Genomic DNA, 21,999 nt, shown 5'->3' on the forward strand with positions numbered 1-21,999 from the left:
TGCTTATGGAACAAGGTTTTGTAGGCTGACAAAACCAGTTTTCTCATCTGACGGAATCAGATTTTTTTTTTCAATTTCCCGAATTTGTGCGAATTCACATTTGCTCAAGTTCACTCTTGTAAAAAAAAAGTGCAAATCCACCCCCACCCCCATGCACAAATCCCCCCAAATGGGCATTTTCATGCTTTAGCCTATGGGGGAAATATATGTTTTCATCCAGTGTTTTTTTATTTATTTTATGTATTTTTCTACAACTAAATTTGTGTAAAATTCCAGAAAGTTAAAAAGCAAGTCTGCAGAATCTGTGTGACTCAGGTAAAGCTGGTCTGCTGCACAGGTCAGATTCATAGAACCGCCCAGGGAGCTTCGGCTATTGGATGGTATAAAAATGCAATAAATAAACAGAAATCCGGTTTTTATGGATTTCTCCGGATTGCTCTGATTTCTTTGACACCTCTACTTATGATACGTGCATCTATCATATAAGCAACAACAAGGGAAAGGGTTAGGTTGTATCTCCCATAACTCAGCTAATGTTTTAGTTTATTATTTTATCTTCAAAGACATTAGTTAAAATAAGTCCTATATTACTGTCTTTTAATTTGCCCTCCAAAAATGCTTATATTAAAAGCAAGCAGTAACAATGCATACTTTTAAAGAGGTTGAATAGTGCTGGAAAGAAATTAAGAGCCAACATGGCTTTTGTAAAACTTGTCTTCATTTAATTAACTACATCCCTAACAAGGAACATATTCTTCTGTTCTAACCTGAGTACAAACAAGTAGTAACGACCCTTCAAAAGAGTCCTTACTGCTCTGAAACCAAGATTAACAATGTCTCCAACCTCTGAAGAGTTGTCCCTCCACTAAACAAAGCAAGTTCCTTTGTGCCCTGGGAATATCCAGCCTTCTAGTTTAATTGATGAGTCTTTTAACATCCTCTTCTACTATGGCATTTCAGGTGTCACAGTTTGGGAATTAATGACATTTGGATCAAAACCATATGATGGTATCCCAGCAAGTGACATTTCCTCTGTCTTGGAGAAAGGGGAACGATTGCCTCAACCTCCCATTTGTACAATTGATGTCTACATGATCATGGTTAAATGTAAGTCAGTTTCTTGTACATGTAAATATGGTTCATTTGAGTTATTATGTATATGTGTTTAATCTTGCAGTTCATCTGAAAATATGACCACAATTACAATCCACAAGGCAGATACTCTTGGGTAGTGCCATATATATCAGTGAGATGCAAGGTAGACCATTCCAGAATAAGAGGCTTGTGAATTGCACCAAAATGCTCTCCAAAATGTGTTGTTTGCATATCTTTTGTTTGCATATAACTTAGTGTATAGTTGTGCATACACTGTTCATTTCACTGTGTCTGCCTTATGACTAATTGTGCAAGATTACAGTTTATATTCCTGGGAACATCTGCATATACTAGGGGTGCAATAGTGTGGGCTGACATGAAGCTTGTGAAGAGTCACAAGATCCATTTTTAAGATTAGTTTCCTCAAAAATGGTTGGGAAAAGGTAGCAGAGGGAGAGATGCTCAGAAAGTTATCCTCTTGCAAAGATATTCAGTACATGAGATTATAATAATAAAACCAGTTGTGTTCTAGGAAGAATGAAAATGCCTACTAGGATATAAGTGGGAAGCGATAAAACACACACATTGAACTGAGAGAATACTGATGTGGATTTCTGAGTAATATATGTGAGGTGGATTTGACTCTGGTTCAAAAGAATCCTGGAAAATGTGAAGGATGCTTCAGGGGGGATTGTTTGGGTACAGTCATTTCTGTCCCACTGTTCAAATTAAAGCCCTCAGCAGTTTATATAAAGCAACTCAAAACAACATCAAACACAATAAATATGCAGGATCAAAATCTGATTATACAAAACAAAAAGGAAAAGATCCCCAATATCAGTACAGACATTCCCGGTGTGAGAGATCTGCAACACAGAACTAAGCCAGTTAGTTACAAAATGTATAATAATTAGAGGTTCAATTGTGCCAATTGGTTTACAATTAGAAACAGTCAATCAGGATTTCAAAACAATTATATCAGTTATGCTGGTCTATTTCAAACACAGAACCCCGGTGTATTTCTGTTTCAACTCTATAAAGTCTTCATCAGGTACTCCTGTAGACCTAACACATTCAGTGACAATTTGCAATAACTGATAATGTTGCAAAATAATAACTACACTTCCAAAATGGAAAATTTCTTACAGTGGTACACTGGTGATAAAGACAAACTAGCCTCTTTTATTAGTGGGTTAAGGGTGAGGTAATCCTTCTGAGTCTTTCAGCTCATCCTTCCCAGAATGTGTTGAAACTCTCAAGACTAGTCACCACAAACAGTAGCCACAGGGATCCACCATTTCCCCCCTCATAATGCCCCAGAATGATGCTGTGTCATGACACCACATCATTTTGAGGGGCATTCTGAGGAAAGAATGATAGCCCCACTGGCAGCAGCCATTTCATTCCCTCAGAGCAATCTTGATGGCAGTGGCGGAAAAAAAGAAGGGGGGAAAAAGGGGAGAAGGAGGAAAGCAAGAGAATGGGCTGCTGTCCAATGGTAGTACTCTCTGAAGCTTTTGGGGACCCTTTTTACTCCCCTCTTTTCAAATCTCAACTGAAATTTGGTGTCTTTTTATACCCTAAATAATACATTTTAAGGGGATTGCAAATACTTGTAACATTTCTTCCAGACTATGAAAAGATTTTCATAAATAGTCCACTAGATGGCATTAGAATACTTCATTCTGAATTTCCGTCAATTTTGTAGCCTATAAATTTCAAAGCTTAAAGCCTTAGACATGAATTGGGAGTTCCTGTTGAGTTTAATAATTGCAGGGCTGTAGCCTAAAAATGAGACATTAATAAGCCTATTAACATTTAATAATTTCAAATTACTTTATCCATTTGAGACAGACAGCCTGTACTCTACTCTAAGTAAATGCATCTCCCACCACCACTGCAAATACTACCACAGTGTCTCATGCCTTGACTTAATATAGGGCTGATTCATATTTATTTATTTAATGACACTTGTATACTGATGAATATAATAAAATCCCTCAGCAGTTCACAATAAATATTCCCTGGACAACATGGAAACCATTTCCACATAACTCTTACCATACCACGCTGGTAATACTATATGTAAATGTAAAACACACAGACAGACAGATATAGATAGGTATGCCTATTGAATCTGACCATTAGTCCATCAAGCCCAATTTATTTTGCAAGGAGGAATCTTTGCAGGTTCTACATCTTCAACTAACTAGATACTTAACTCTGGAATTTTCAGTTTTAGTTTCATGCTTTTACCTGCTACAGTTCTAAAGGCCAAATATGTCACTTGCCCTGGTCTAAGATGGTGGACAAAGTGATATATATGGTATAATTATATATATTGTATGGATGTCTGAATGATTTCTACTAACTGGTACAGACATGCTACAGCTGCTTAAATTGGAAAACTGACTTTTTAGCGGTTTTTCTCCCCTGACTATCCCAACAGGGATAGCCCTGCACAAATCAAAGGCACTGGAAATAATTCCTTGCCTAAGGGAAGGAGCCATGTCACCCCTTACTTCTGGTTAGGCTTTATTTTAAAATTTTCTGATGTTTAACAGAAGAGGACAAGTTAACTCTCAAATTGCAAATCTTCCCTGCTTTCTCCATAGACTCCCAAGAGCTGTTCTTTACTCTCTTGATTTGCCCTGGTCTCCATCTCTTTCCTTCCTGAGAGGGCAGGGAAAGCACTAGAGCTAATCCCTCTCTTCAAGCCAGTCCAGCCTTTCCTGCCTGTTGGGAAAATTGGGGGAAGGATATTCTAAACGGTCCACTTCCCATGTGACCAACAGGCACATGCAGCCAGGCGCTCACACAATTTATCATTTCTATGTGGATACTTCTAGTGATTGTTTAGTGGTCGGTATTATGCACCAAACTGTGAAGGCCTTGTAATTTATCCTTTTACTAACAAGTGTTCTTGCTTTTGGTGTGTCACTTTAAGCCCTTTTTGTCTCTTCATTTTTGTTTTTTGTGTTGCCCCCTTCAGGCTGGATGATAGATGCAGAGAGTCGCCCCAAATTTCGGGAACTGATGGCAGAATTCTCAAAAATGGCTCGGGACCCCCAACGCTACCTGGTTATACAGGTACTGATCATCAGTAATGTGATGGTTATTTTTTTCTAGGAAAACAATAGAAATAAATGTATGTTAAAATTACTGGTTTGTGACTGAATTTATGTACTGGTTTCTCTGAAAAATGGCCAGAACGATAGAAAACAACAATAAAATAACTATCATCTATAAAACGGAAAGCAAAAAAGGTTAAATGGCTCAAATTTATATTAAAGACAATTTTATATTAAACATAATTCTACAATCAAGTAATATGATTTTGATGTTTTAGCGCTGGATTTATAAACCTGTGCGTTGTAATACTGATTAGGTCTTGAACACTTTGAAGAACAGATATTATATGATATTGTATATTGGTCTAGCTACAAATAAAGGAATGGTCACCTGTCAGGTCAGAGGTCAGATCTGGCCCACAAAGTATCTCCCCTCTCCCCATGGCCCTACAATCTCATAATGAATTTGTACAAAAATGTTTGGCTACAGTTGCACATGCAAAGATAATACAATTTATTTTTAAAACCGTGTTTGAGATAAAACTATTCAGTTGTTTCATGCTATCTCTCTCTGTCTCTCTCTCTCTCTGGATTCTATATGCTTGTACATGTTCTCTGTGTAAAGTTATCACCCAATTGAATTGGGTGTTTTCTGCTCAAGTGACATGTCTGAGGAATTTGAAGGGAAGCAAAAAGAGTTTCAGTAAGAGTAGGGTTATTTCGCAAGGTGGGTTCCACACACACAGACCATGGATGCCTGGACCATTGTCTGGATACTGAATAGCAGCTGCCTGGGGTGCAACGCTGCTGCTGTTTGTGGGCTTCCTAGAGGCATCCAGTTGTCCACTATGGGAAGCAGGATGCTGGACTTGATTGATCTTAGATCCAGCAGGGCTCTTCTCATGTTCTGATGTGCTTAAAGTCAAGTTGTTCCCAAGAATACACAGCTTAGCCATTCCTCATCTCAGTCTGAATTGATATTTTACAGCTCAGGCAATAGGAAGAGATTATCAAAGAAAGACTACTTGTTTATAATGGTGCATCTTGAAATCACAAATTCTAATTGTGGCTTTGCTTCCGGACAGGGAGATGATAGAATGCACTTACCAAGCCCAACGGACTCGAAGTTTTACCGAAGCCTGATGGAAGAGGAGGATATGAAGGACATTGTGGATGCCGATGAATACCTCATTCCACACCAGGGATTTTTCAGCAGCCCATCAAATTCACGGACACCTCTCTTAAATTCATTGGTATGGAATTGTTTACCAAAATATTCCATTTTGACACATTCCAGGGAGGTAACCATGCTAGATAGCTGTTGCTGCAAAAATTGCAATGGGCCTGATAGCACCATAAAGACTTCCAAATGCATTGCGGTGTCGTCTTTCCTGGGCCAGATTTTATGCCACAATGAGTGTTAGTCTTTAAGGTGCTGCCGCCAAGCATGTTTTCCCTAAAACATTTAGCATGGAATGCCATCAAATAATCTAGTATTCTTTCCTTATTAAAATTGAAATGATGAACTTTTTCCTCTTCTGTTTTTAGAGTGCTACCAGCAATAATTCTACAGCTGAAACCTGCATTGATAGAAATGGGGTAAGTCTGAACAATTCAAAATCACAGGCAGCAACTGCTAAAATGTTTTGTGCTTCTCTTTACCATTGATGAGAGTTTAAAAGAAAACCCGCTCCACAAGTAATCCAGAATGGCCATGTCTTGCTATCAGAAACAGTGTGATGTACATTTCTCATTTTAATCTGTCCTTTGTCTTAACCAGCTGGGATATCCTGTGAGAGAAGACAGCTTTATCCAGAGATACAGCTCAGACCCAACAGGAGTTATCCTGGATGACAGCTTGGATGACGGCTTTCTGCCTGCTCCAGGTGAGTACACAGAGACTACTGAGTCTTTGTATTCATTCTCTGACAAGAGGATTTGCTGTTGTATATCTGGAGAGGCTTGGCAAAATCTGCACAACTTTTTCCATGTCTCTTCTTGACAATCTCCAAATAGTTCCATGTTTTCCTTGCTTTGTACTGCAACTCAATGAAAATGCAGCAAAGTAAGAATAATGTATCTTCCTTAATGAATTAAATATGGTATATTTCAGTGTTCAGTATTAGGGTTAATTACTTTTGGGATGTGGAAGGGAGGTTTAAATCTTTACTTTATTTTGACTATTTATAAGTCACCCTTCATTAACAGATCTTTCAAGGCGACTTACACTAAAATAAAAACAAAAAGAAATCACAGAAGCCTCAGCAAAACCCACCCAGATCCACTAACACTATAAACAACATTAAACAAGCTCTAAAATGTGCTGAAAAGCCTTGGGGTTTTTTAATTTAAAATGGCATTTGCCTTATTCCAAAAAGATGGTGTCAAACAACTTTCTTCATGAACAGCATTCCATTTCAGAGATATCACATCAGAATATGGTCACCTCTTAGCTGACTAGGGATGTATGAGAATTTCGTTTCCATTTGTTTAAGACCAGAACTTGCCCTATTCACACACCCCAAATGCGAGCACATTTTGTGGGCAAAGTTCGCAGATTCCTGAGAACCCATTCTCAAAATGCATACTTTAGAAAAGGGTGCACTTTTAAAATGTGAATTCTGAAGAAATGTGCATTTTCAAACTTTAGTCAATTAGGAGAAAGTACATATTTAGGTGTGTACTTAAAACAACAACACACCCCAATTGCATACTTTTCCCATTCAAACTGTGTAAGGAAACTTGCAACTGGGAACGAGAACGACGCAGAGTGAGCTTTGAGGTGGAACTCTGAGAACTCTGTTGAACTTCACTGATTCCACCTTCCATAGTGGGGTGAGGGGGAACTGGAGGAGGGCTTTAGATGAAGAATGGAGTTTTTGGAAGGTTCATGTTCCCTAAAGAATCACCCCAGAGAGTAACCAGGAGCCACTTGTTTGCAGTATCCGAAAGTTCCTAGAAGTTTTCAAAAGTCAGCCCTGTGTATAAAACAGGGACTGTCTTTATTTTAATGTGTTACAACAGTTAATAGTATTAGGTAATACATAAAATAATAAAATACTTTGCAATAGTGTGAAAAAAATTCAAAAAAAAAGGAGGAAAACATCTTTAAAGACGGGGGAAATTGGAATAGTTGCAGGTTTGTGGTGTCTCTTGAATGAACAGCCTTGAAATGCAACAAATGCAGTAAGCAAGTGTTATTTCCCTGGTTGTTCTCCAAAAGCAACCCAGCACTGATTGTGGAGCCACGCCTGTTCTGTCGAAATTAATTCTCAACTTCATAAAGTCTTTTTTTCTTGTCTTTTCTTGAAACCATTTCAGAATATGTGAACCAGCTAGCAGCCAAAAAAGCATCTGCTTCCGTCATGCAAAATCCAGTCTACAACAATTTCTCCCCTCCCATTGATCCAAAGCCTGTGGCTGATTCAAACCATCAGAATTCCCATAACACAGCACTGGATAACCCAGAATATCTCAATACAAGCCTCTCTCCTTTTGCTAACACCGTTTTTGACAGTTCCCCCTTTTGGGACCTGCCAGCCAACCACCAAATAAATCTGGACAACCCTGATTACCAGCAAGACTTCTTGCCCAGGGAGACCAAACCTAATGGCATCTCTAAACTTCCTGCAGCTGAGAATCCCGAATACCTAAGGTTAGCGGCACCAAAATGTGAATACATTGAAGCCTCAGCATGACCACTGAGAAGAGAGACTTCTTGTAGCACCAACAACAAGGACAGGAATTCAAGTGATAGAGCTGGCTCAGGTTGAAACAAACTATAGGGAGATAAAAGAGCAGTCACAATGTACCAGCATTCACTCTTCTTTCCTCCAAGTTTTACCCAGCTTGCTTAAGACTTCCCTTACCTTTGTCTGTGCGGAAGATGCAGTGTGGAACAAAGAGAAATCATCCAGCAAGCAAGAAGTCATTGTTGCATTCATTCTTTTCTTAACAAGCTATATAGAATTGCATCCTCTGGATGAATGTTAACAACTGTGATTAGCATCCACTTTAAATCCTTCTGATGCTCTGTATTTCATAAAACAGTTTTGGTATTTTTAAGAGCTTTTATGATGTCAAGATGACCAGATATTGAACTATTGGTGCCATGTGGATTAATGCGAAGATGAGGGAAGGAATCGAGATCCAAGGCATTTTTCTGTGTCTCCTGAATAGAGTTGACCAACCTCTTAAGATTTAAAGGGGGAAGAACTGTTCATTATGCATTGGTCCAGCTCTTTAAACACCAGCGTCATTTAATATTTTGTTATACAAATGAGGAGAAAAGGGCATCTTGGAAATAAATGGGAGGTTTCTGCTTAAGATATTTCTTAGAAAAACCGAATAGATTAAGGAGAATCTGAGTAGCCCTGGTCCATTTAGCAGAAGGTCTTCCCTAAAGCACTCACTGCCAACTGACCACTACTGTTAGGAAGCCGGAACTCTGCAAACAAGGCATTGTTCACAAATGCTTATAAAGTACTCACTAGACTGTCTCTAAAATGCTCACTCTAAAACTGAATAGCATTTTTGGTTTTTTTGTTTCCTGGCTCCACTGTTTTCTCTAGAGTTGCTTAAAAAAAATCCATTTTAAATGTTTAACTAAAAAGCCATACATGGAAAAGATGACAATATTCAAACAAAAGAAAACATTTCCACCTCACTGCCTTGATGGCATTTGGGACACATTGTTGTGAATTTAAATAGTGAGGAAATGCAAAGGTTGAAATTTGGTTATGAATACAGGCACAACTGAACACACACAGCAGAATCTGTGAAATTCTATAGAAATTTATGCTCTTGCTTAGGTCCCATTTATTTTAATGCAGTTTGTGCAGAAGAATTTCCCATTAATCTGTAATTCACTGGAGAGAGTAATGGGGGTTCAAATTAAAATTCTGAAAGCAGTTACAAACAAGGAAAAATACATTTAAATCCAGCCCTACAATGACAATTGTCTTGGTTGGTACATGATGAATAACAAGCCAATACACAGGATTCCCATGGGAAAAGCAGGGACAGAAACAAGGATTATTCAGCTGTACTTGATCACAGAAATTAATCCACAATAACACCAATACTGGAAGAATTTCAGGCCAATCCAGTTATTATATATGGAAGTAGCATTACAGTGCAAACCTGACCATATCTATCCAGAAGTAAACCCCATTGAGGTAATGGGACTTATTCCCAGGAAAGTTTGTGTAGGCTTACAGCACAATCCTGTGCATGTCTCCTCAAAAGGAAACACCATTGAAGTTAATGGTAAATGGATGTACAGTAGGATTGTAGCCTTAGTCTTGTAAATGTGTTGATTCGTTGCCATCAGCTGTAGTACAGCTGGAAAAAAGCAGCCGAGCTGTTGTTAAAATTACCTCATCTCGTAACATATAGAAGATGTTCCACCTTAATTTCAGTTTGAGATGTGATTTTTAACACTGCCCTTTTACTGTGGCCATAGCTAGACCTAAGGTTTATCCCTGGATCATCCAGGGGTCAAACCTGTTCATCTAGTGACACACAGGGGATCCAGTGCTCAGGCAGAGGCGAACCCTGGATGATCCCAGGATAAACCTTAGGTCTAGCTGGGGCCTGTATAAGATGCACAAGAGCAGTTCCGTTCTGCAAGTGACTGAAAGATCTTCCATGTGCATTGCAGGTGGAGGACAAAGGGCTGCTGCCCATACTGAAAACTGCCTGTATACATTATCACATCACACTGGCCTATTTGCAAGTTTGCTGCTCTGTTTTGCAAGTAGCTACAGCTTCGCTTCTACGAGGTGCATGAGAGCAGATCAGTTTTGCAAGTAGATGAAATATCACCCATGTGTTGTAGAAGGTAGGCAGCATTAAAAAAAAAAAGCATGTAGGATCATCACATGCAATCATTCCTATACTAGAATCTCATAATAAGTCCTACTCTGAAAATCTATGTAGAAATTTGGTTCTGTGTGAAGCAGCCTTAAGTATAGGACTCTTTGCATTTCCTGACAAGCATTTCATTTTGGGGATTTAGAAGTTCAGCAGGGGCAATAACACAAAAACTGCTACCTACCTCTTCAATGTCAGCGGTTGTTAACATTGCTCTAGTTTTTCTATACTTTATATTTCTCTGTGAGAAAATATTTTAGTTTGGGCAAAGTGAGAATTTGTCTTTTCTGTTTGCACCTCCTCATTCTTGTTAAAATATGTAGTAAAAATATTGTGAACTATATAGAATTCTACTGCCAGGAGTGACACTTTAAAGGTTTTATACTCTTAAATCACTATTAATTGTGTGTTTTTTCTACTGAAATCCCATGAATCTTTCTTTATTTTCCCAGTAACGTTCCATTTTTTTTCATTTTGTTCTTTGCTCTAGCACCTAACTTTTTAACAAGTGTGTATATATGCACAGCTTAATTATCCTTTTACATAAAAATGAGCTGTTAGGACCAAAGATATTGTCTCATTTTTGTTTAAATCATGAATAAAAGTCAATGTATCACCAATTTTATAGGTTTTCATTATAGTAAATTTTAAAATACCATCAACTGTGAACTGGCATAAGAACTACTAGACCCCAGTTTAAAACAGTGGATTAAGGTGTGTCTGGGGCAACATCAACCACAAGGGGCAAAACATATGCTCATTAAATCAAGCATTTTTTCCTGTTTAAGGACTGCTTGAATGCAAATTTCAGCATTAAGATACGACATGCCTGCAAATCTCCCAAGGGTGGTGGTGGTATACTTGGATAAGAACCCCGTTAGTGTTCACATTTCTGTTCAATTTAATTTTAAATATTATTCTGATAATGGGTGACATTGTGAAAACATGACCGCATTTACACACTTGTATCTGCATCATATTCTTCATTGACCATGGATTCTACACACATACTTTTACTTTTCTATCCTTCGTTTATTATATCCCAGAAGTTCTGGTTGGGATTTCGCATTTGAGCAATAAAATGTATCTCTCACACGCACCTCAATGACAATCTGTTTGTGAATGCTACAGCAGCTGTGAACACAGACTATTATTCTTAAGGGTGTCTGAGATTGTTAAAGCACAACTAAACATTAGTAGGGTCACGGCCAAAGAAAGGGTTTCATAAGCACTGCTTCTTATCAAGAAGGACACAGTATAGAGCAGGGCACAGTATATTATTGTTTCTGTTTTTTTCAACATGTGGGACCAGCACAATGAAAGCCATCCGAGAGCTAAGTTCCCATTAAAATGCATAAGTTGCTAATATCCATTGTATTGGAACTATAAAATTGTTTTGATGCCTTTGTACACAGAAAGCTAGAGTTTGGGTTTGTTTTTGTATGTTTTTGTGGTTTTAAATTGTATGTTTTTGTGATTTTAAATTTTTGTATATTGTTTTTAAGTGTTTTTATCCTATGTAAACTGCCCAGAGAGCCTCAGCTATGGGGCAGTATACAAATGTAATAAATAATAATGATAACAATGATAATAATAGAGTAAAAATATAAGGAATAAATGTATATTACCATCAGCTATGAGGTTCCATTGTTGCAAAAGAATGAAACTCACATGGCCATCAAAAATATTCAGTATGTTTGGCTGCACTTCGGTTAAAATATAAAATGAATTGTGAATGCTTCAAGAAGCAGGTTTCCACATGCTCCCATGCCTGGCTAGAGCTGACCTTGTACAAAAAGAAGGTGTCCCATCTAGGACACAATCTACTCATAGATGGTGTCCCATAAAGGTCCTGTGGAAACAAATGAGAGTTTTGCACATCATCCTCATTTACACCACCTTAATAGTCAGAAGAAATCTAATTTTCATCTCACTTCATCCAATGAGTCTTGAGAAAGATTTAATGTGAACAGTATAAGGCCAAAGCTGTGCACCCTTTTTGTGGGTAGTTGGGTTTTTTTAAGAACCTAGCTTCTGTGCCCTGATCTACACCAACGGAAATCTGAATGCAGAAGCAAATCTCCCTGCATGCAGACCTGCATGGTGATGCCATCTAGATCCCATTTAACTGGTTGAGTGCATCTCTTGAAGAAGATGGGGTTCACATCCCCATATACAGCCTCAACTTGTTTCACATGACTAGAGCTGAATTGGGGCCTGGGTGCATAAAGATCCTGTGGAACGTGTGCCAAGTTTGTATCAGATCTCTGAAGTTGCAATGAGCTTTATGTAGAGAAGATTAAGATAGAATCAGTAGTGTATCTTTTTAGCTATAGGGTTCAAACCACCAAGCACCATTCATGTCTAGACCCCATTGCAATAAACTGAGGTTATGCAGGGCTCACAGGGCATGTGTCTACACTAGAGGCAACAGTTTGAGCGTTTTAAATGTATTCCTCTAAGCACAATTTGTACAAATAAATACCACATTTTGTATTGCCAAATTCTGTTTTTTTTTAGCATTGATAAAAGAAAAAATATATTTGTATATTAAGTGATAAAAAAGATGTGCATAATTCTTTTCCATTCTTTGTTCTTTAATGTTTTGAGGATAATAGATATTGTAATATAGTGTATTACGTTGGATAGAAAAATGGACTGTTTTGGCTTGTAAGTTGAAGCTTAGTGGAAGTACTGGTGATGACTGGTCTTTGATATTTTTCTCTTTTGGCACTTGATACTGTGTCAGGAGGAGGACTTAACCAGAAATTAATAAGTTGCTTAACCAGATGAATAGAACTTCCGTGTATTACGACCAGAATTGTTGTAATAATAATTACTAATAAAGTACTGCTTTACTTTCAAAGATCATTATTCCTGTTGTCCTGTACAGTGCACATAAGTATCCCATGTATACAAATGTGTGAAAATCACTTGCACCGACTTAGAGAATTATAAGTTTCCATATATGGCTTCTGCAGAAGCTACATAAAGATATGCCAGATGTTCCAAAGATTTCATCTTCGTGATAGTCTCCACAGGTAAGGAAAGGAAAGGACCCTCTCATGCAAGCACTGAGTCATTACTGACTCTTGGAGGGACGCCAGCTTTTGCTGACATTTTCTTGGCAGGCCTTATAGCGGGGTGGTTTGCCGTTGCCTTCCCCGGCCATTATTACCTTTCCCCCAGCTAGCTGGGTACTCATTTTACTGACCTCGAGAGAATGGAAGGCTGAGTCGACCCGTGCCGGCTGCCTGAGAACCAGCTTCCGCTGGGATTGAACTCAGGCCCTGGGGAGAGTTTCGGCTGCAGAAACTGCTGCTTTACCGCTCTGCACCACACGAGGCTCATATCCACAGGTAAAGGGTAGGGGAAATAAATATAAAATCCAAGATCAACAGAATCCCAGGAAATATTGGTTTCTGAAGCTACAGTGCTATATACCCACTTAACTGGGAGTACCATTGAACTCAGTAGGACTTACTACTGAGTAGACATATAGGATTGTGTTGTGAGTTCAAAAAACCTGAGCAATCAGTGAAAAAGCCAAAAACATATATGCAGTGCAAACCTATATTGCTTTTATACTATTTTTTTCTGGTGCTGTCATTTCCCCCACTGCCCGAAGAATCCTGTTTGGGGAGGTGCTCAGCATTCCCTAGTTTTCCCCCTCACAGAACTACAATTCCCAGGGTTCCTAGTATAATCCTATGCATGTCTACCCGGAAGTAAGGCCCACTGAGCTCAAGGAGACCTAGTCCCAGGAAAGTGTGTATAGGACTGCGCCTAAATCTGTAGTGTTGATCTGTCTCAAGGGCCTATTTCATTATTATTATTAGCATTAGCATTAGCATTTTGATGGGCAATAAGATGTATAGCTTGGGAAACGTATTGTTTTAAATGTCTATATATAAACAGCATCTTGTAAAGCGCAGAGGAAGTAGAAACAAAAGTGAAGATGCTGTCTGAGTAAGTCCCTATTATTCTGAAGCTAAAAGAGACACCTTTTCTAAAATCCTTTCATAGGTGAACTTTGTACGAAAATAGCCATTTGAATGTTGTTTTTCCTTTAGCCCATGCTTTCCAAAATGAAGGCAGCATAAGCTACCAAGATCTTATTTGTATGCAATACACAATGTAGTCTTAATTTTATATTCCTTGTTTTCAAAAATGATTGTAATGTGTTTTTGAAGCATGATTGTTTTATTTTAATAAAACCTATGAAATAAATCTTCTGCATAGCAGTTATTTTAGATTCAGATTAGTGGGCGAGCAGACCCATCAGGATAATGGGGTCAGGTTACCATTTTCATTGCTGATTGTTTTAAAGGGCCTGTTCAGACAACACACTTATTTATTTATTTATTTATTTATTTATTACATTTTTATACCGCCCAATAGCCGAAGCTCTCTGGGCAGTTCACAAAAATTAAAACCACAATAAAACAACCAACAGGTTAAAAGCACAATTACAAAATACAGTATAAAAAGCACAACCAGGATAAAACCACACAGCAAAATTGATATAAGATTAAAATACAGAGTTAAAACAGTAAGATTTAAATTTAAGTTAAAATTAAGTGTTAAAATATTGAGACAATAAAAAGGTCTTCAGCTGGCGACGAAAGCAGTACAGTGTAGGCGCCAGGCGGACCTCTCTGGGGAGCTCATTCCACCACCTGGGTGCCACAGCAGAGAAAGCCCTCCTTCTAGTAGCCACCTGCCTCACTTCCTAAGCCATGATTAGCCCGCTAACCCTTTTGCAGTAAATGGTTAGTCTGTTGGGTGACCATATGGAAAGAAGGACAGGGCTCCTGTATCTTTAACAGTTGCATAGAAAGGGAAATTTCAGCAGGTGTCATTTGTATGCATGCAGCACCTGGTGAAATTCCCTCTACCTCACAACAACTCAAGCTACAGGAGCCCTGCCCTCTTGACCAGATACAAAAGAGGGCATGGCTCTTGCAGCTTTAACTGTTTTGATGAAGAGGGAATTTCACCAGGTGCTGCATGAATACAAATGTCACCTGCTGAAATTCCCCTTGCTATACAACTGTTAAAGATACAGGAGCCCTCTCTTCCTTTCCATATGATCAACCTAGGTTAGTGAGCATGTTTAAACTGTGTTTATGTAGCCACCATAGTTAGGAATGGTTTACATGACACGCTAAGCCATAATGTTTAGCTCAAAATGCATAACAACCATGGCTTAGCATGTCATCTGAACAGGGGTCAAAGTAATCATAGTGGACACCACAAGCTAGTTACCATCTTGCACTGCTTGCTCTTGCAAGACCACTAGTATCTCAGCATAAGCTTCTAGCGATGTTCAGTTAAGTCTTGACTTAAAGTGGAACAGGGGAGAGGAGGGATGATGGAACTGGTAATAAATCTGACTGTCTCAGGAGTACATCATCTCACAGAATTGGCTGCTAGAGGTCCAGAAGGTGTGCAAGTGCTGGCACTGTGGGATTTCAGGCCACCATCATTCCTTCCAGCAAAGCAGGTGAAAATGGGCAGCGTTTATTTTGGCCATGGCAAAGCTATGCTGGCAAAGGAGGGTGGGGTCACTGACTGGGCAGGGCCTTAAGAGCTAGGACTTATTTGGTCCCATTTTGCAGCATCCTATGCTTCACACAAATTGTGAAAATGTTAGGCAATCTGGTCCAAGTACTGGCAAGTATGGGTGGTGGGCACAGATCGATAGCCTGATGACCTGACCAAGTGCCAAGCAGGCATTCTGATGATGTGATTAGCAATTTTGTTTTTTTTTGGGGGGGGGGGTTAATTAAATATTAGCCTTGGGAGATGTTAATTGTTGTCAACACCATAGTGTGCCAGAAGGTGAAATTCAAGCAATCCCTCTTTAGCTGCAATTTCAGTAAAATCCACAGACGCACATTCATGCACAGTAACTAGCATGGGAGGAGGAACCCACATTTTTACTGATGTCACAGCTGGGAAGGGAAAGCTTAAACCTCCCTCCCCACTTGCTGCTGTGTTGATGACTGTCACCCTCATACATAAACACAGACATTCACACACAGTATTTTGTTTTTAAAAACCAATGACGTGATTGCTAATCATGTTGTTTATGCCGTATGTACTTAAGCACTTACCCTTAGGGCCAACGTGCAAGTTAATTAAATGTGTGGATTATGTTTAACATGTCTGAATTTGTTTTTCTTAAAAAAGCAGCCATGGTGTGATGGATCAGGGGCTTCTTGAGATTAAGGGGAAATCGCATTGCCTTACCGGGGCTTTGCTTCCTGCTTCTCTTGCGCAATTTTAATGGGCTGCATTACACATGCTGAGAGGAGTGACCGCACAGTCTATAACTGAAAACCTTCCCAACTCATAGCCTTGAATGGAACAGCAACCTCTAGTGGATGCTTTGTAGTGCAACTTCGGCTGCACTAGGAAGTCTCACAGTATTTCAGAAGTATCGGTATATCTGAGAAGGCACAGGAGACGTGCAGGAGGTTGACGACGACATCAAAAGGATCCATAAACTTTCGTGAGTGGCCAGTCATGAGCATGCCTTATTTCACTTGTGTGAAGTATACCCAGAAGTGGGACTGAAACAGGAGGGGAGGAGGGGGTTAACCCTTTATACACACACACACACACCACAATCCCAAGAACAATTGCCCTCCTTCAGGCTATTTACCAATTCCATCTTCCCACCCACAGCAAAAAGCGGGGGGGGGGGCATTGTGTCAGATTCACAACACTAGGCAAAGGTTAAACTACTTCCCAATCCTCAATTTCTCCCTCCCCATTTTTATTCTTTAAGAAAACAACAAACATGTCATAAGTGATCATGCATTGAACATTAACTAGTAGCTTGGCCCTTCCATCAATATTCTCTCAAAAGCCTTGGTGTGGTAGGATTACCCGAAGCTGACCATCTGCTGCCAGTGGGAGATGCCCCACTTGTTTGCTACCAGCTCAACTTGTATTTCTGCTCGCGATGAAAGACACCATCATTCTCCTATGTTCCCTCATCCAACAAGAAAACGGGCCCTCTAACAACAAGCTGTCCTGGAACTTCTTATCACACCTGGATATGGGGAGCAAGAAACAGACAGCAAGGCTCATTTTCATTTTATGTGACTTTTTTTTTAAAAAAATTGTAAACTGCCTGAAGCCCCAGGGACGGAGCAGGCTAGAAGTCCAAAGAGATCAAAGGAAGGCTGTGTGCAGCTCTCTAGCATGCTGTATTCAAGCAATTCAGTTCAATGTGGCCTGAAGCACAAAACCTATTTGCAGCAGATGTGTGTATGACCCTTTTTATAACCGGAGGCTTCTTCCAAACCTGACAAACAAGGTTAAGTTCAGAGGAGATTAAAAAGAGATACTCCCACCACCACCCCAAGTTTTCAAAAAGAAATCAGAACACAAAAGATCTGGCATAAAAAAAAAACCCAAAAATTGTTCCCCCTTTTCCATAAGAATTGAACTGTCACAAGCGCTATGTACCCAATGAAAACACAAAACCCCAAAATATAGAACTGGGAAGAGTTCTATATAGAACTGGGGATTGAAAGCAAGATATTCTTATTAAACTTCCTGCAAAAAGAAAAAAAATCAGAAGTAAATTTTTAATAGCACACACACACACATACACAAACGTGGACAAGTTAAGAGGGCACACGGGAAATGCTGTTTGGTTCTGGTTACATCACAAGTGTTTTGCTCATCCAAAAGAGGAAAAATAGGATTTTGACAGCTCTTTAGTATGGGCCCATTCAGAAGACTCTTTAAACCATGGCTTTAATCATGGTGGTTAAGCCAGAAAGCCAGGCTGTGTCCAGAAGACACCTTAAGCCACCAGCTTTAACCATGGTGAATAAGGCTTCTTGCTTTATTCATTATGGTTAAAGCCATGGTTTAAGGTTTCTTCTGAATGGGGCCTATGTGTCAGCTGATCAAATTCAGTTGATCAGCTGGTCCTTGTTGGGCACTTGCCAAGACTCAGACACTGTGAGCAGCCCCTGAAGGAAGCGCACGCCCTAAATCTATGATGCACTCTCACTTTGCACAATGGCATATGCTCAGCTGTCCCTATTTTGGACTATCTGTCGTGGTCAATTGTCATCCCTATTTCACCATTTGGGAAAATTTGGGAGTGCTTTTACATTGGTTTGTTTGTTTGTTTGTTTGTTTGTTAGCAACCACAAAAAGGCACTAGGGTTTCCTTTCATCTAATTTTTCAGCCCACTGCTGCACGTCTCTAGAAACTACATCTCAGGGGGTGGGGGGGCATATTTTGACACATGTAAATGAATGCACAATGTAGCTAACATATGAAGGGCTGCAGCTAGCAAGGCCCATCTTGCACAAGTGTTGTCGCATGGGATGAGACATCTGTCTCTAGTCTATATTTAAGGCAGAACCCACACCCACATTTATTTATTAAATTTATATACCGCCCCATAGCTGAAGCTCTCTGGGCAGTTTACATGGCTGTTGCAGAACAAATGAAATTAGAAGACAGAGACAATCTTTCAGCAGTGTGGGGATGGCGATCCTTGGTCTGAGGATAGGGCTGTTTCAAGAGTTGCCTCTGTGTTTTTAGAGTAACCTGCCCCAGCCTTGTGCCCTCCAGAGGTTTTGGATTCCAACTCCCATCAGCTTTAGCCAATACAACAAATGGCCAGGAATGCTGGCAGTTGTAGTTCAAAACATCTGGAGGGCCCCAGGTTGGAGAAGCTGAGTTAAAGGATCCAAACTGGGAGGAACCATTTGTTATAGTATGCCCAGGGAAGAGGGTAGAAAAACCTTTGTTTGGAGAGTTGGGAGAAGACAGTCCTGTATTTGAAATTGTTGTTGTTGATTTATATAGAACCATCAATGTACATGGTGCTGTACATAGTAAAACAATAAAACAACAATAAAACAAAAACTATATCTGAAGATATATCCAGTCCAAATCTGGTTAAAAACCAAAGAACCATAAGAGGAGAGCGCAGGATCCTTGAGGTTGCCCATCAACAGTGAGTATTTGGACAGCAGGCTGAGCAGGGACCCAGATCACATGGTCAGCCTTCTCCTCTATGGAGAGGTATATTGCATTTCTGTTTAAATTATAGTTATTATTTCTAATTTTTTACCTGTACATATTCATAAGTATATGCAAATGTTATGCAAATCTGTGTCATCTTTTTGGGTGACACATTTCCTTTTTTTTTTTTTTTTTTTGGTGATACATAAAAAGCCATCCGAGTAACTCCCTTATTAGTGCTCTTAACAGGAGTTGCTGGCTGGGCCTAGCTGTCCTTTTAATGCCTCACAGTGTCCCAGAGGATTGCTACATTGGGGACATTGTAGGGCATTGCAATGGTGGCCTGCCTTAATGGGAAGCCCTTTAAACTGGAACGCAGAAACTACTTGGGTGATCTACCCGCCCCTCTTCAGTTTCTGCTGGACGAAGCACCTTAACAAGACCCCTAGTTTCTCTCTCTCGATAGCATGAAATAGGCAAGAAGACACAGAAGAGAAGCACAGCGGCTTGTCTTTTCTAGTCACCAGTCCACAAACCAGACAATTTAAAGAAAAAATGTATTAAAGACTAGGGGCTCATCTACACCAAGCAGGATATTGCACTATGAAAGTGGTATGAAAGTGGTAGAGAAAAGGCAGGAGCCACACTACTGATTTATAGTGGTATATTGAGTGCACTGAAAACTGTTGGGGCCCATTGACACAGACCATATACTGCTTTTATACCGTTATATCCTGCTTGGTGTGGCTCCTGCCATTTATACACTGCTTTCATACCACTTTCATAGCACAATATCCTGCTTGGTGTAGATGAGCCCTAGGTTTGGGATGCCTAGGTATTTAGCTGAGGAAGACAAAGAGCATTAAAAAAAAAGCAAGCTAACGTAGCAACTTAATGTTTTAAGCAGCAGCTGGCACGGCACATCAGGCATGTGAGGATCAACATGGAAGTGGTTTAATTAGTTTTTAGCTGTGTATATTTATTGTTTTATATTGGTTGTATGATTTTATCTGTATGCCGCCCTGCGATCCTTGCGATATAGGACGGGATACAAATGTCTTAATAAATAAATAAATAAAGTTCAGAAGAAGACCTTTGGTTGGATCCAAGATCTGCCTTCCACAAAAGAAAGGGACCTTCCATGAGAGAAAGGGCTCTGCATGTCCCTCTGCTCAATTTCCGGGGAACGCCCCTGCCTCTCACCCAGATCACCTCATTCACCAGGGTCTCTTGACTCTCTGTGTAGCATTTTCAGGGGTCTGGAGGGACTGCTGTGGGAAAGAGGGGATGGGGAAGTCCACTTCAATCAACACCATTGATCCAGCATAAATCTGGATCCAATCCGATGTATCATAGGAAATAATTATAATTTTGAATCCTGTGGAACTAGTGGAGGGGGTACATAGGGGAGTTGGATCCTCATATCGGGCGTTACCATGGGGAAATGAACACACCTCTAAGGGCAGAGTTTTGACACGAGAGAAACGGCAAGCCTACCATTTATGCAGAAGAGCACCTGGGAGATAGGTCATTGGCATCTTTCAACAACCAAGGAAGGTATAAATAAAAGACGAGGACTGGAAGAGATTCCAGTCTACTGGTAGCCTAAAGGTAGACAGAAACCCCATTCTGTCTGTGAGCATGAAAAACATTTGAAACAGGACAGGTAGATTGCTAGGAAAGGAAGGAGCTACATGTATTTGTATTATTTTTAAGTGACAGGCACTTTATTCTAATGTCTTTCTTCATATATTTAGCTAGAAAAACCTAATAGATTAAGAATGCTGCTAGAAGTTGTGATTCGTTCTTGACCTCATACAACATTGGTTGAGTTCTGCGATGTCACAGAATATTTGTTGACAATCTAATTGCGTAGGGGGGGAAACTGTCAGCAGATGGAATTTTGACAAGAGAAGAGTCTGTGAAGGAAGAGAAAGGTCAAATTAGTTTTTTAAAATCTCAGATAGAGCCTCAAGTACTCTTGAAAGGAGCAGAGGAGTGCAGAGAGCAGGAAGTCTGAATGGCAGGAAGCCAAACTGGGAGAGGATCCAGAAGCAGCGTGGCTGAAGGAAGGATACAGAGCTGGCAGAGAGATGACTGCTTTGTGGCAGCTTTCCTCAACTTGGTGCCCTTGGCATGGCTAAAGGTTGTGTCAGTTGAGGATGATGGATGTGGTAGTCCAACATCAGGAAGGCACCAGGTTGGGGAAGGCTGCTTTAGTGCATTGGGCAGCGAGCAGGATGGGTGGAGAAGGCAGAAGCCTCCACAGAGGTGGAGGAATATCACTGAGGCCTCAAGGGGGGAAATCAAGGTGAAGAAGAAATGGCATATGGACCTAAGGAGAGGAGAAGAAAAGTGCTGCCAGCTGAAGAAAAAGGAAAGGAAATGGTCCTTTCAGCCTTTGGAGGTTGAGCTTGCAGGCCAGTAAGAAAAAGGACCCAAGAGGTTGTGCAGAGGGCTGAATTTCAGATCAGCAGCCAGCTCTTTGGCCCTACTCCAGGCGTCTTTATTGGCAGCTGCAGATGCCACGGACTACCTAGTAACTACTCAGAGTTGCTAAATCTGGTCTCAACTGAAGCTGGAGAGTGCAAAGCACAGGCGAAGCCTCATGAAAATGTATTCTCATCAAATATGCATTGATGGCTGAAGGGCCGCCAAGCAACTGCAAATGTGTGTTAATAATACAACAGGGAAAGAGTCCAAAGATTTAGGCAGATACTGTGTATGTGTTTTGGTCTGTGAAACAAGGCACAAAAATGACTTTTGATCCCCCCTCTGTATCTTTATCAGTTGTATTGAAAAGGGAATTTCAGCAGGTGTCATTTGTATGCATGCAGCACCTGGTGAAATTCCCTCTTCAACACAACAGTTAAAGCTGCAGGAGCCCTGTCCTCTTTTAGAGTGACCAGGAGGGCATGGCTCCTATATGTTTAACAGTTATATTGAAAAGGA

The 21,999-nt window shown here is 40.0% G+C and overlaps 1 protein-coding gene across 1 annotated transcript in view; it reads left to right on the plus strand.

Moving 5' to 3' along the window:
• EGFR (epidermal growth factor receptor) overlaps window positions 1–8,374 on the plus strand; it is a 181,316-nt gene extending 172,942 nt beyond the window's left edge. The window contains exons 23-28 of the mRNA XM_063129290.1: window positions 961–1,107; window positions 4,088–4,185; window positions 5,252–5,419; window positions 5,715–5,765; window positions 5,947–6,052; window positions 7,488–8,374. Of these exons, the coding sequence (XP_062985360.1) occupies window positions 961–1,107; window positions 4,088–4,185; window positions 5,252–5,419; window positions 5,715–5,765; window positions 5,947–6,052; window positions 7,488–7,864 (947 nt within the window). The 3' untranslated portion in view covers window positions 7,865–8,374. The remainder of the gene's footprint in view (window positions 1–960; window positions 1,108–4,087; window positions 4,186–5,251; window positions 5,420–5,714; window positions 5,766–5,946; window positions 6,053–7,487) is intronic.
• Window positions 8,375–21,999: the final 13,625 nt, after the last annotated feature.

Source organism: Elgaria multicarinata, chromosome 1, assembly GCF_023053635.1.
Source record: "Elgaria multicarinata webbii isolate HBS135686 ecotype San Diego chromosome 1, rElgMul1.1.pri, whole genome shotgun sequence".
Taxonomy (NCBI): Eukaryota; Metazoa; Chordata; class Lepidosauria; order Squamata; family Anguidae; genus Elgaria; species Elgaria multicarinata.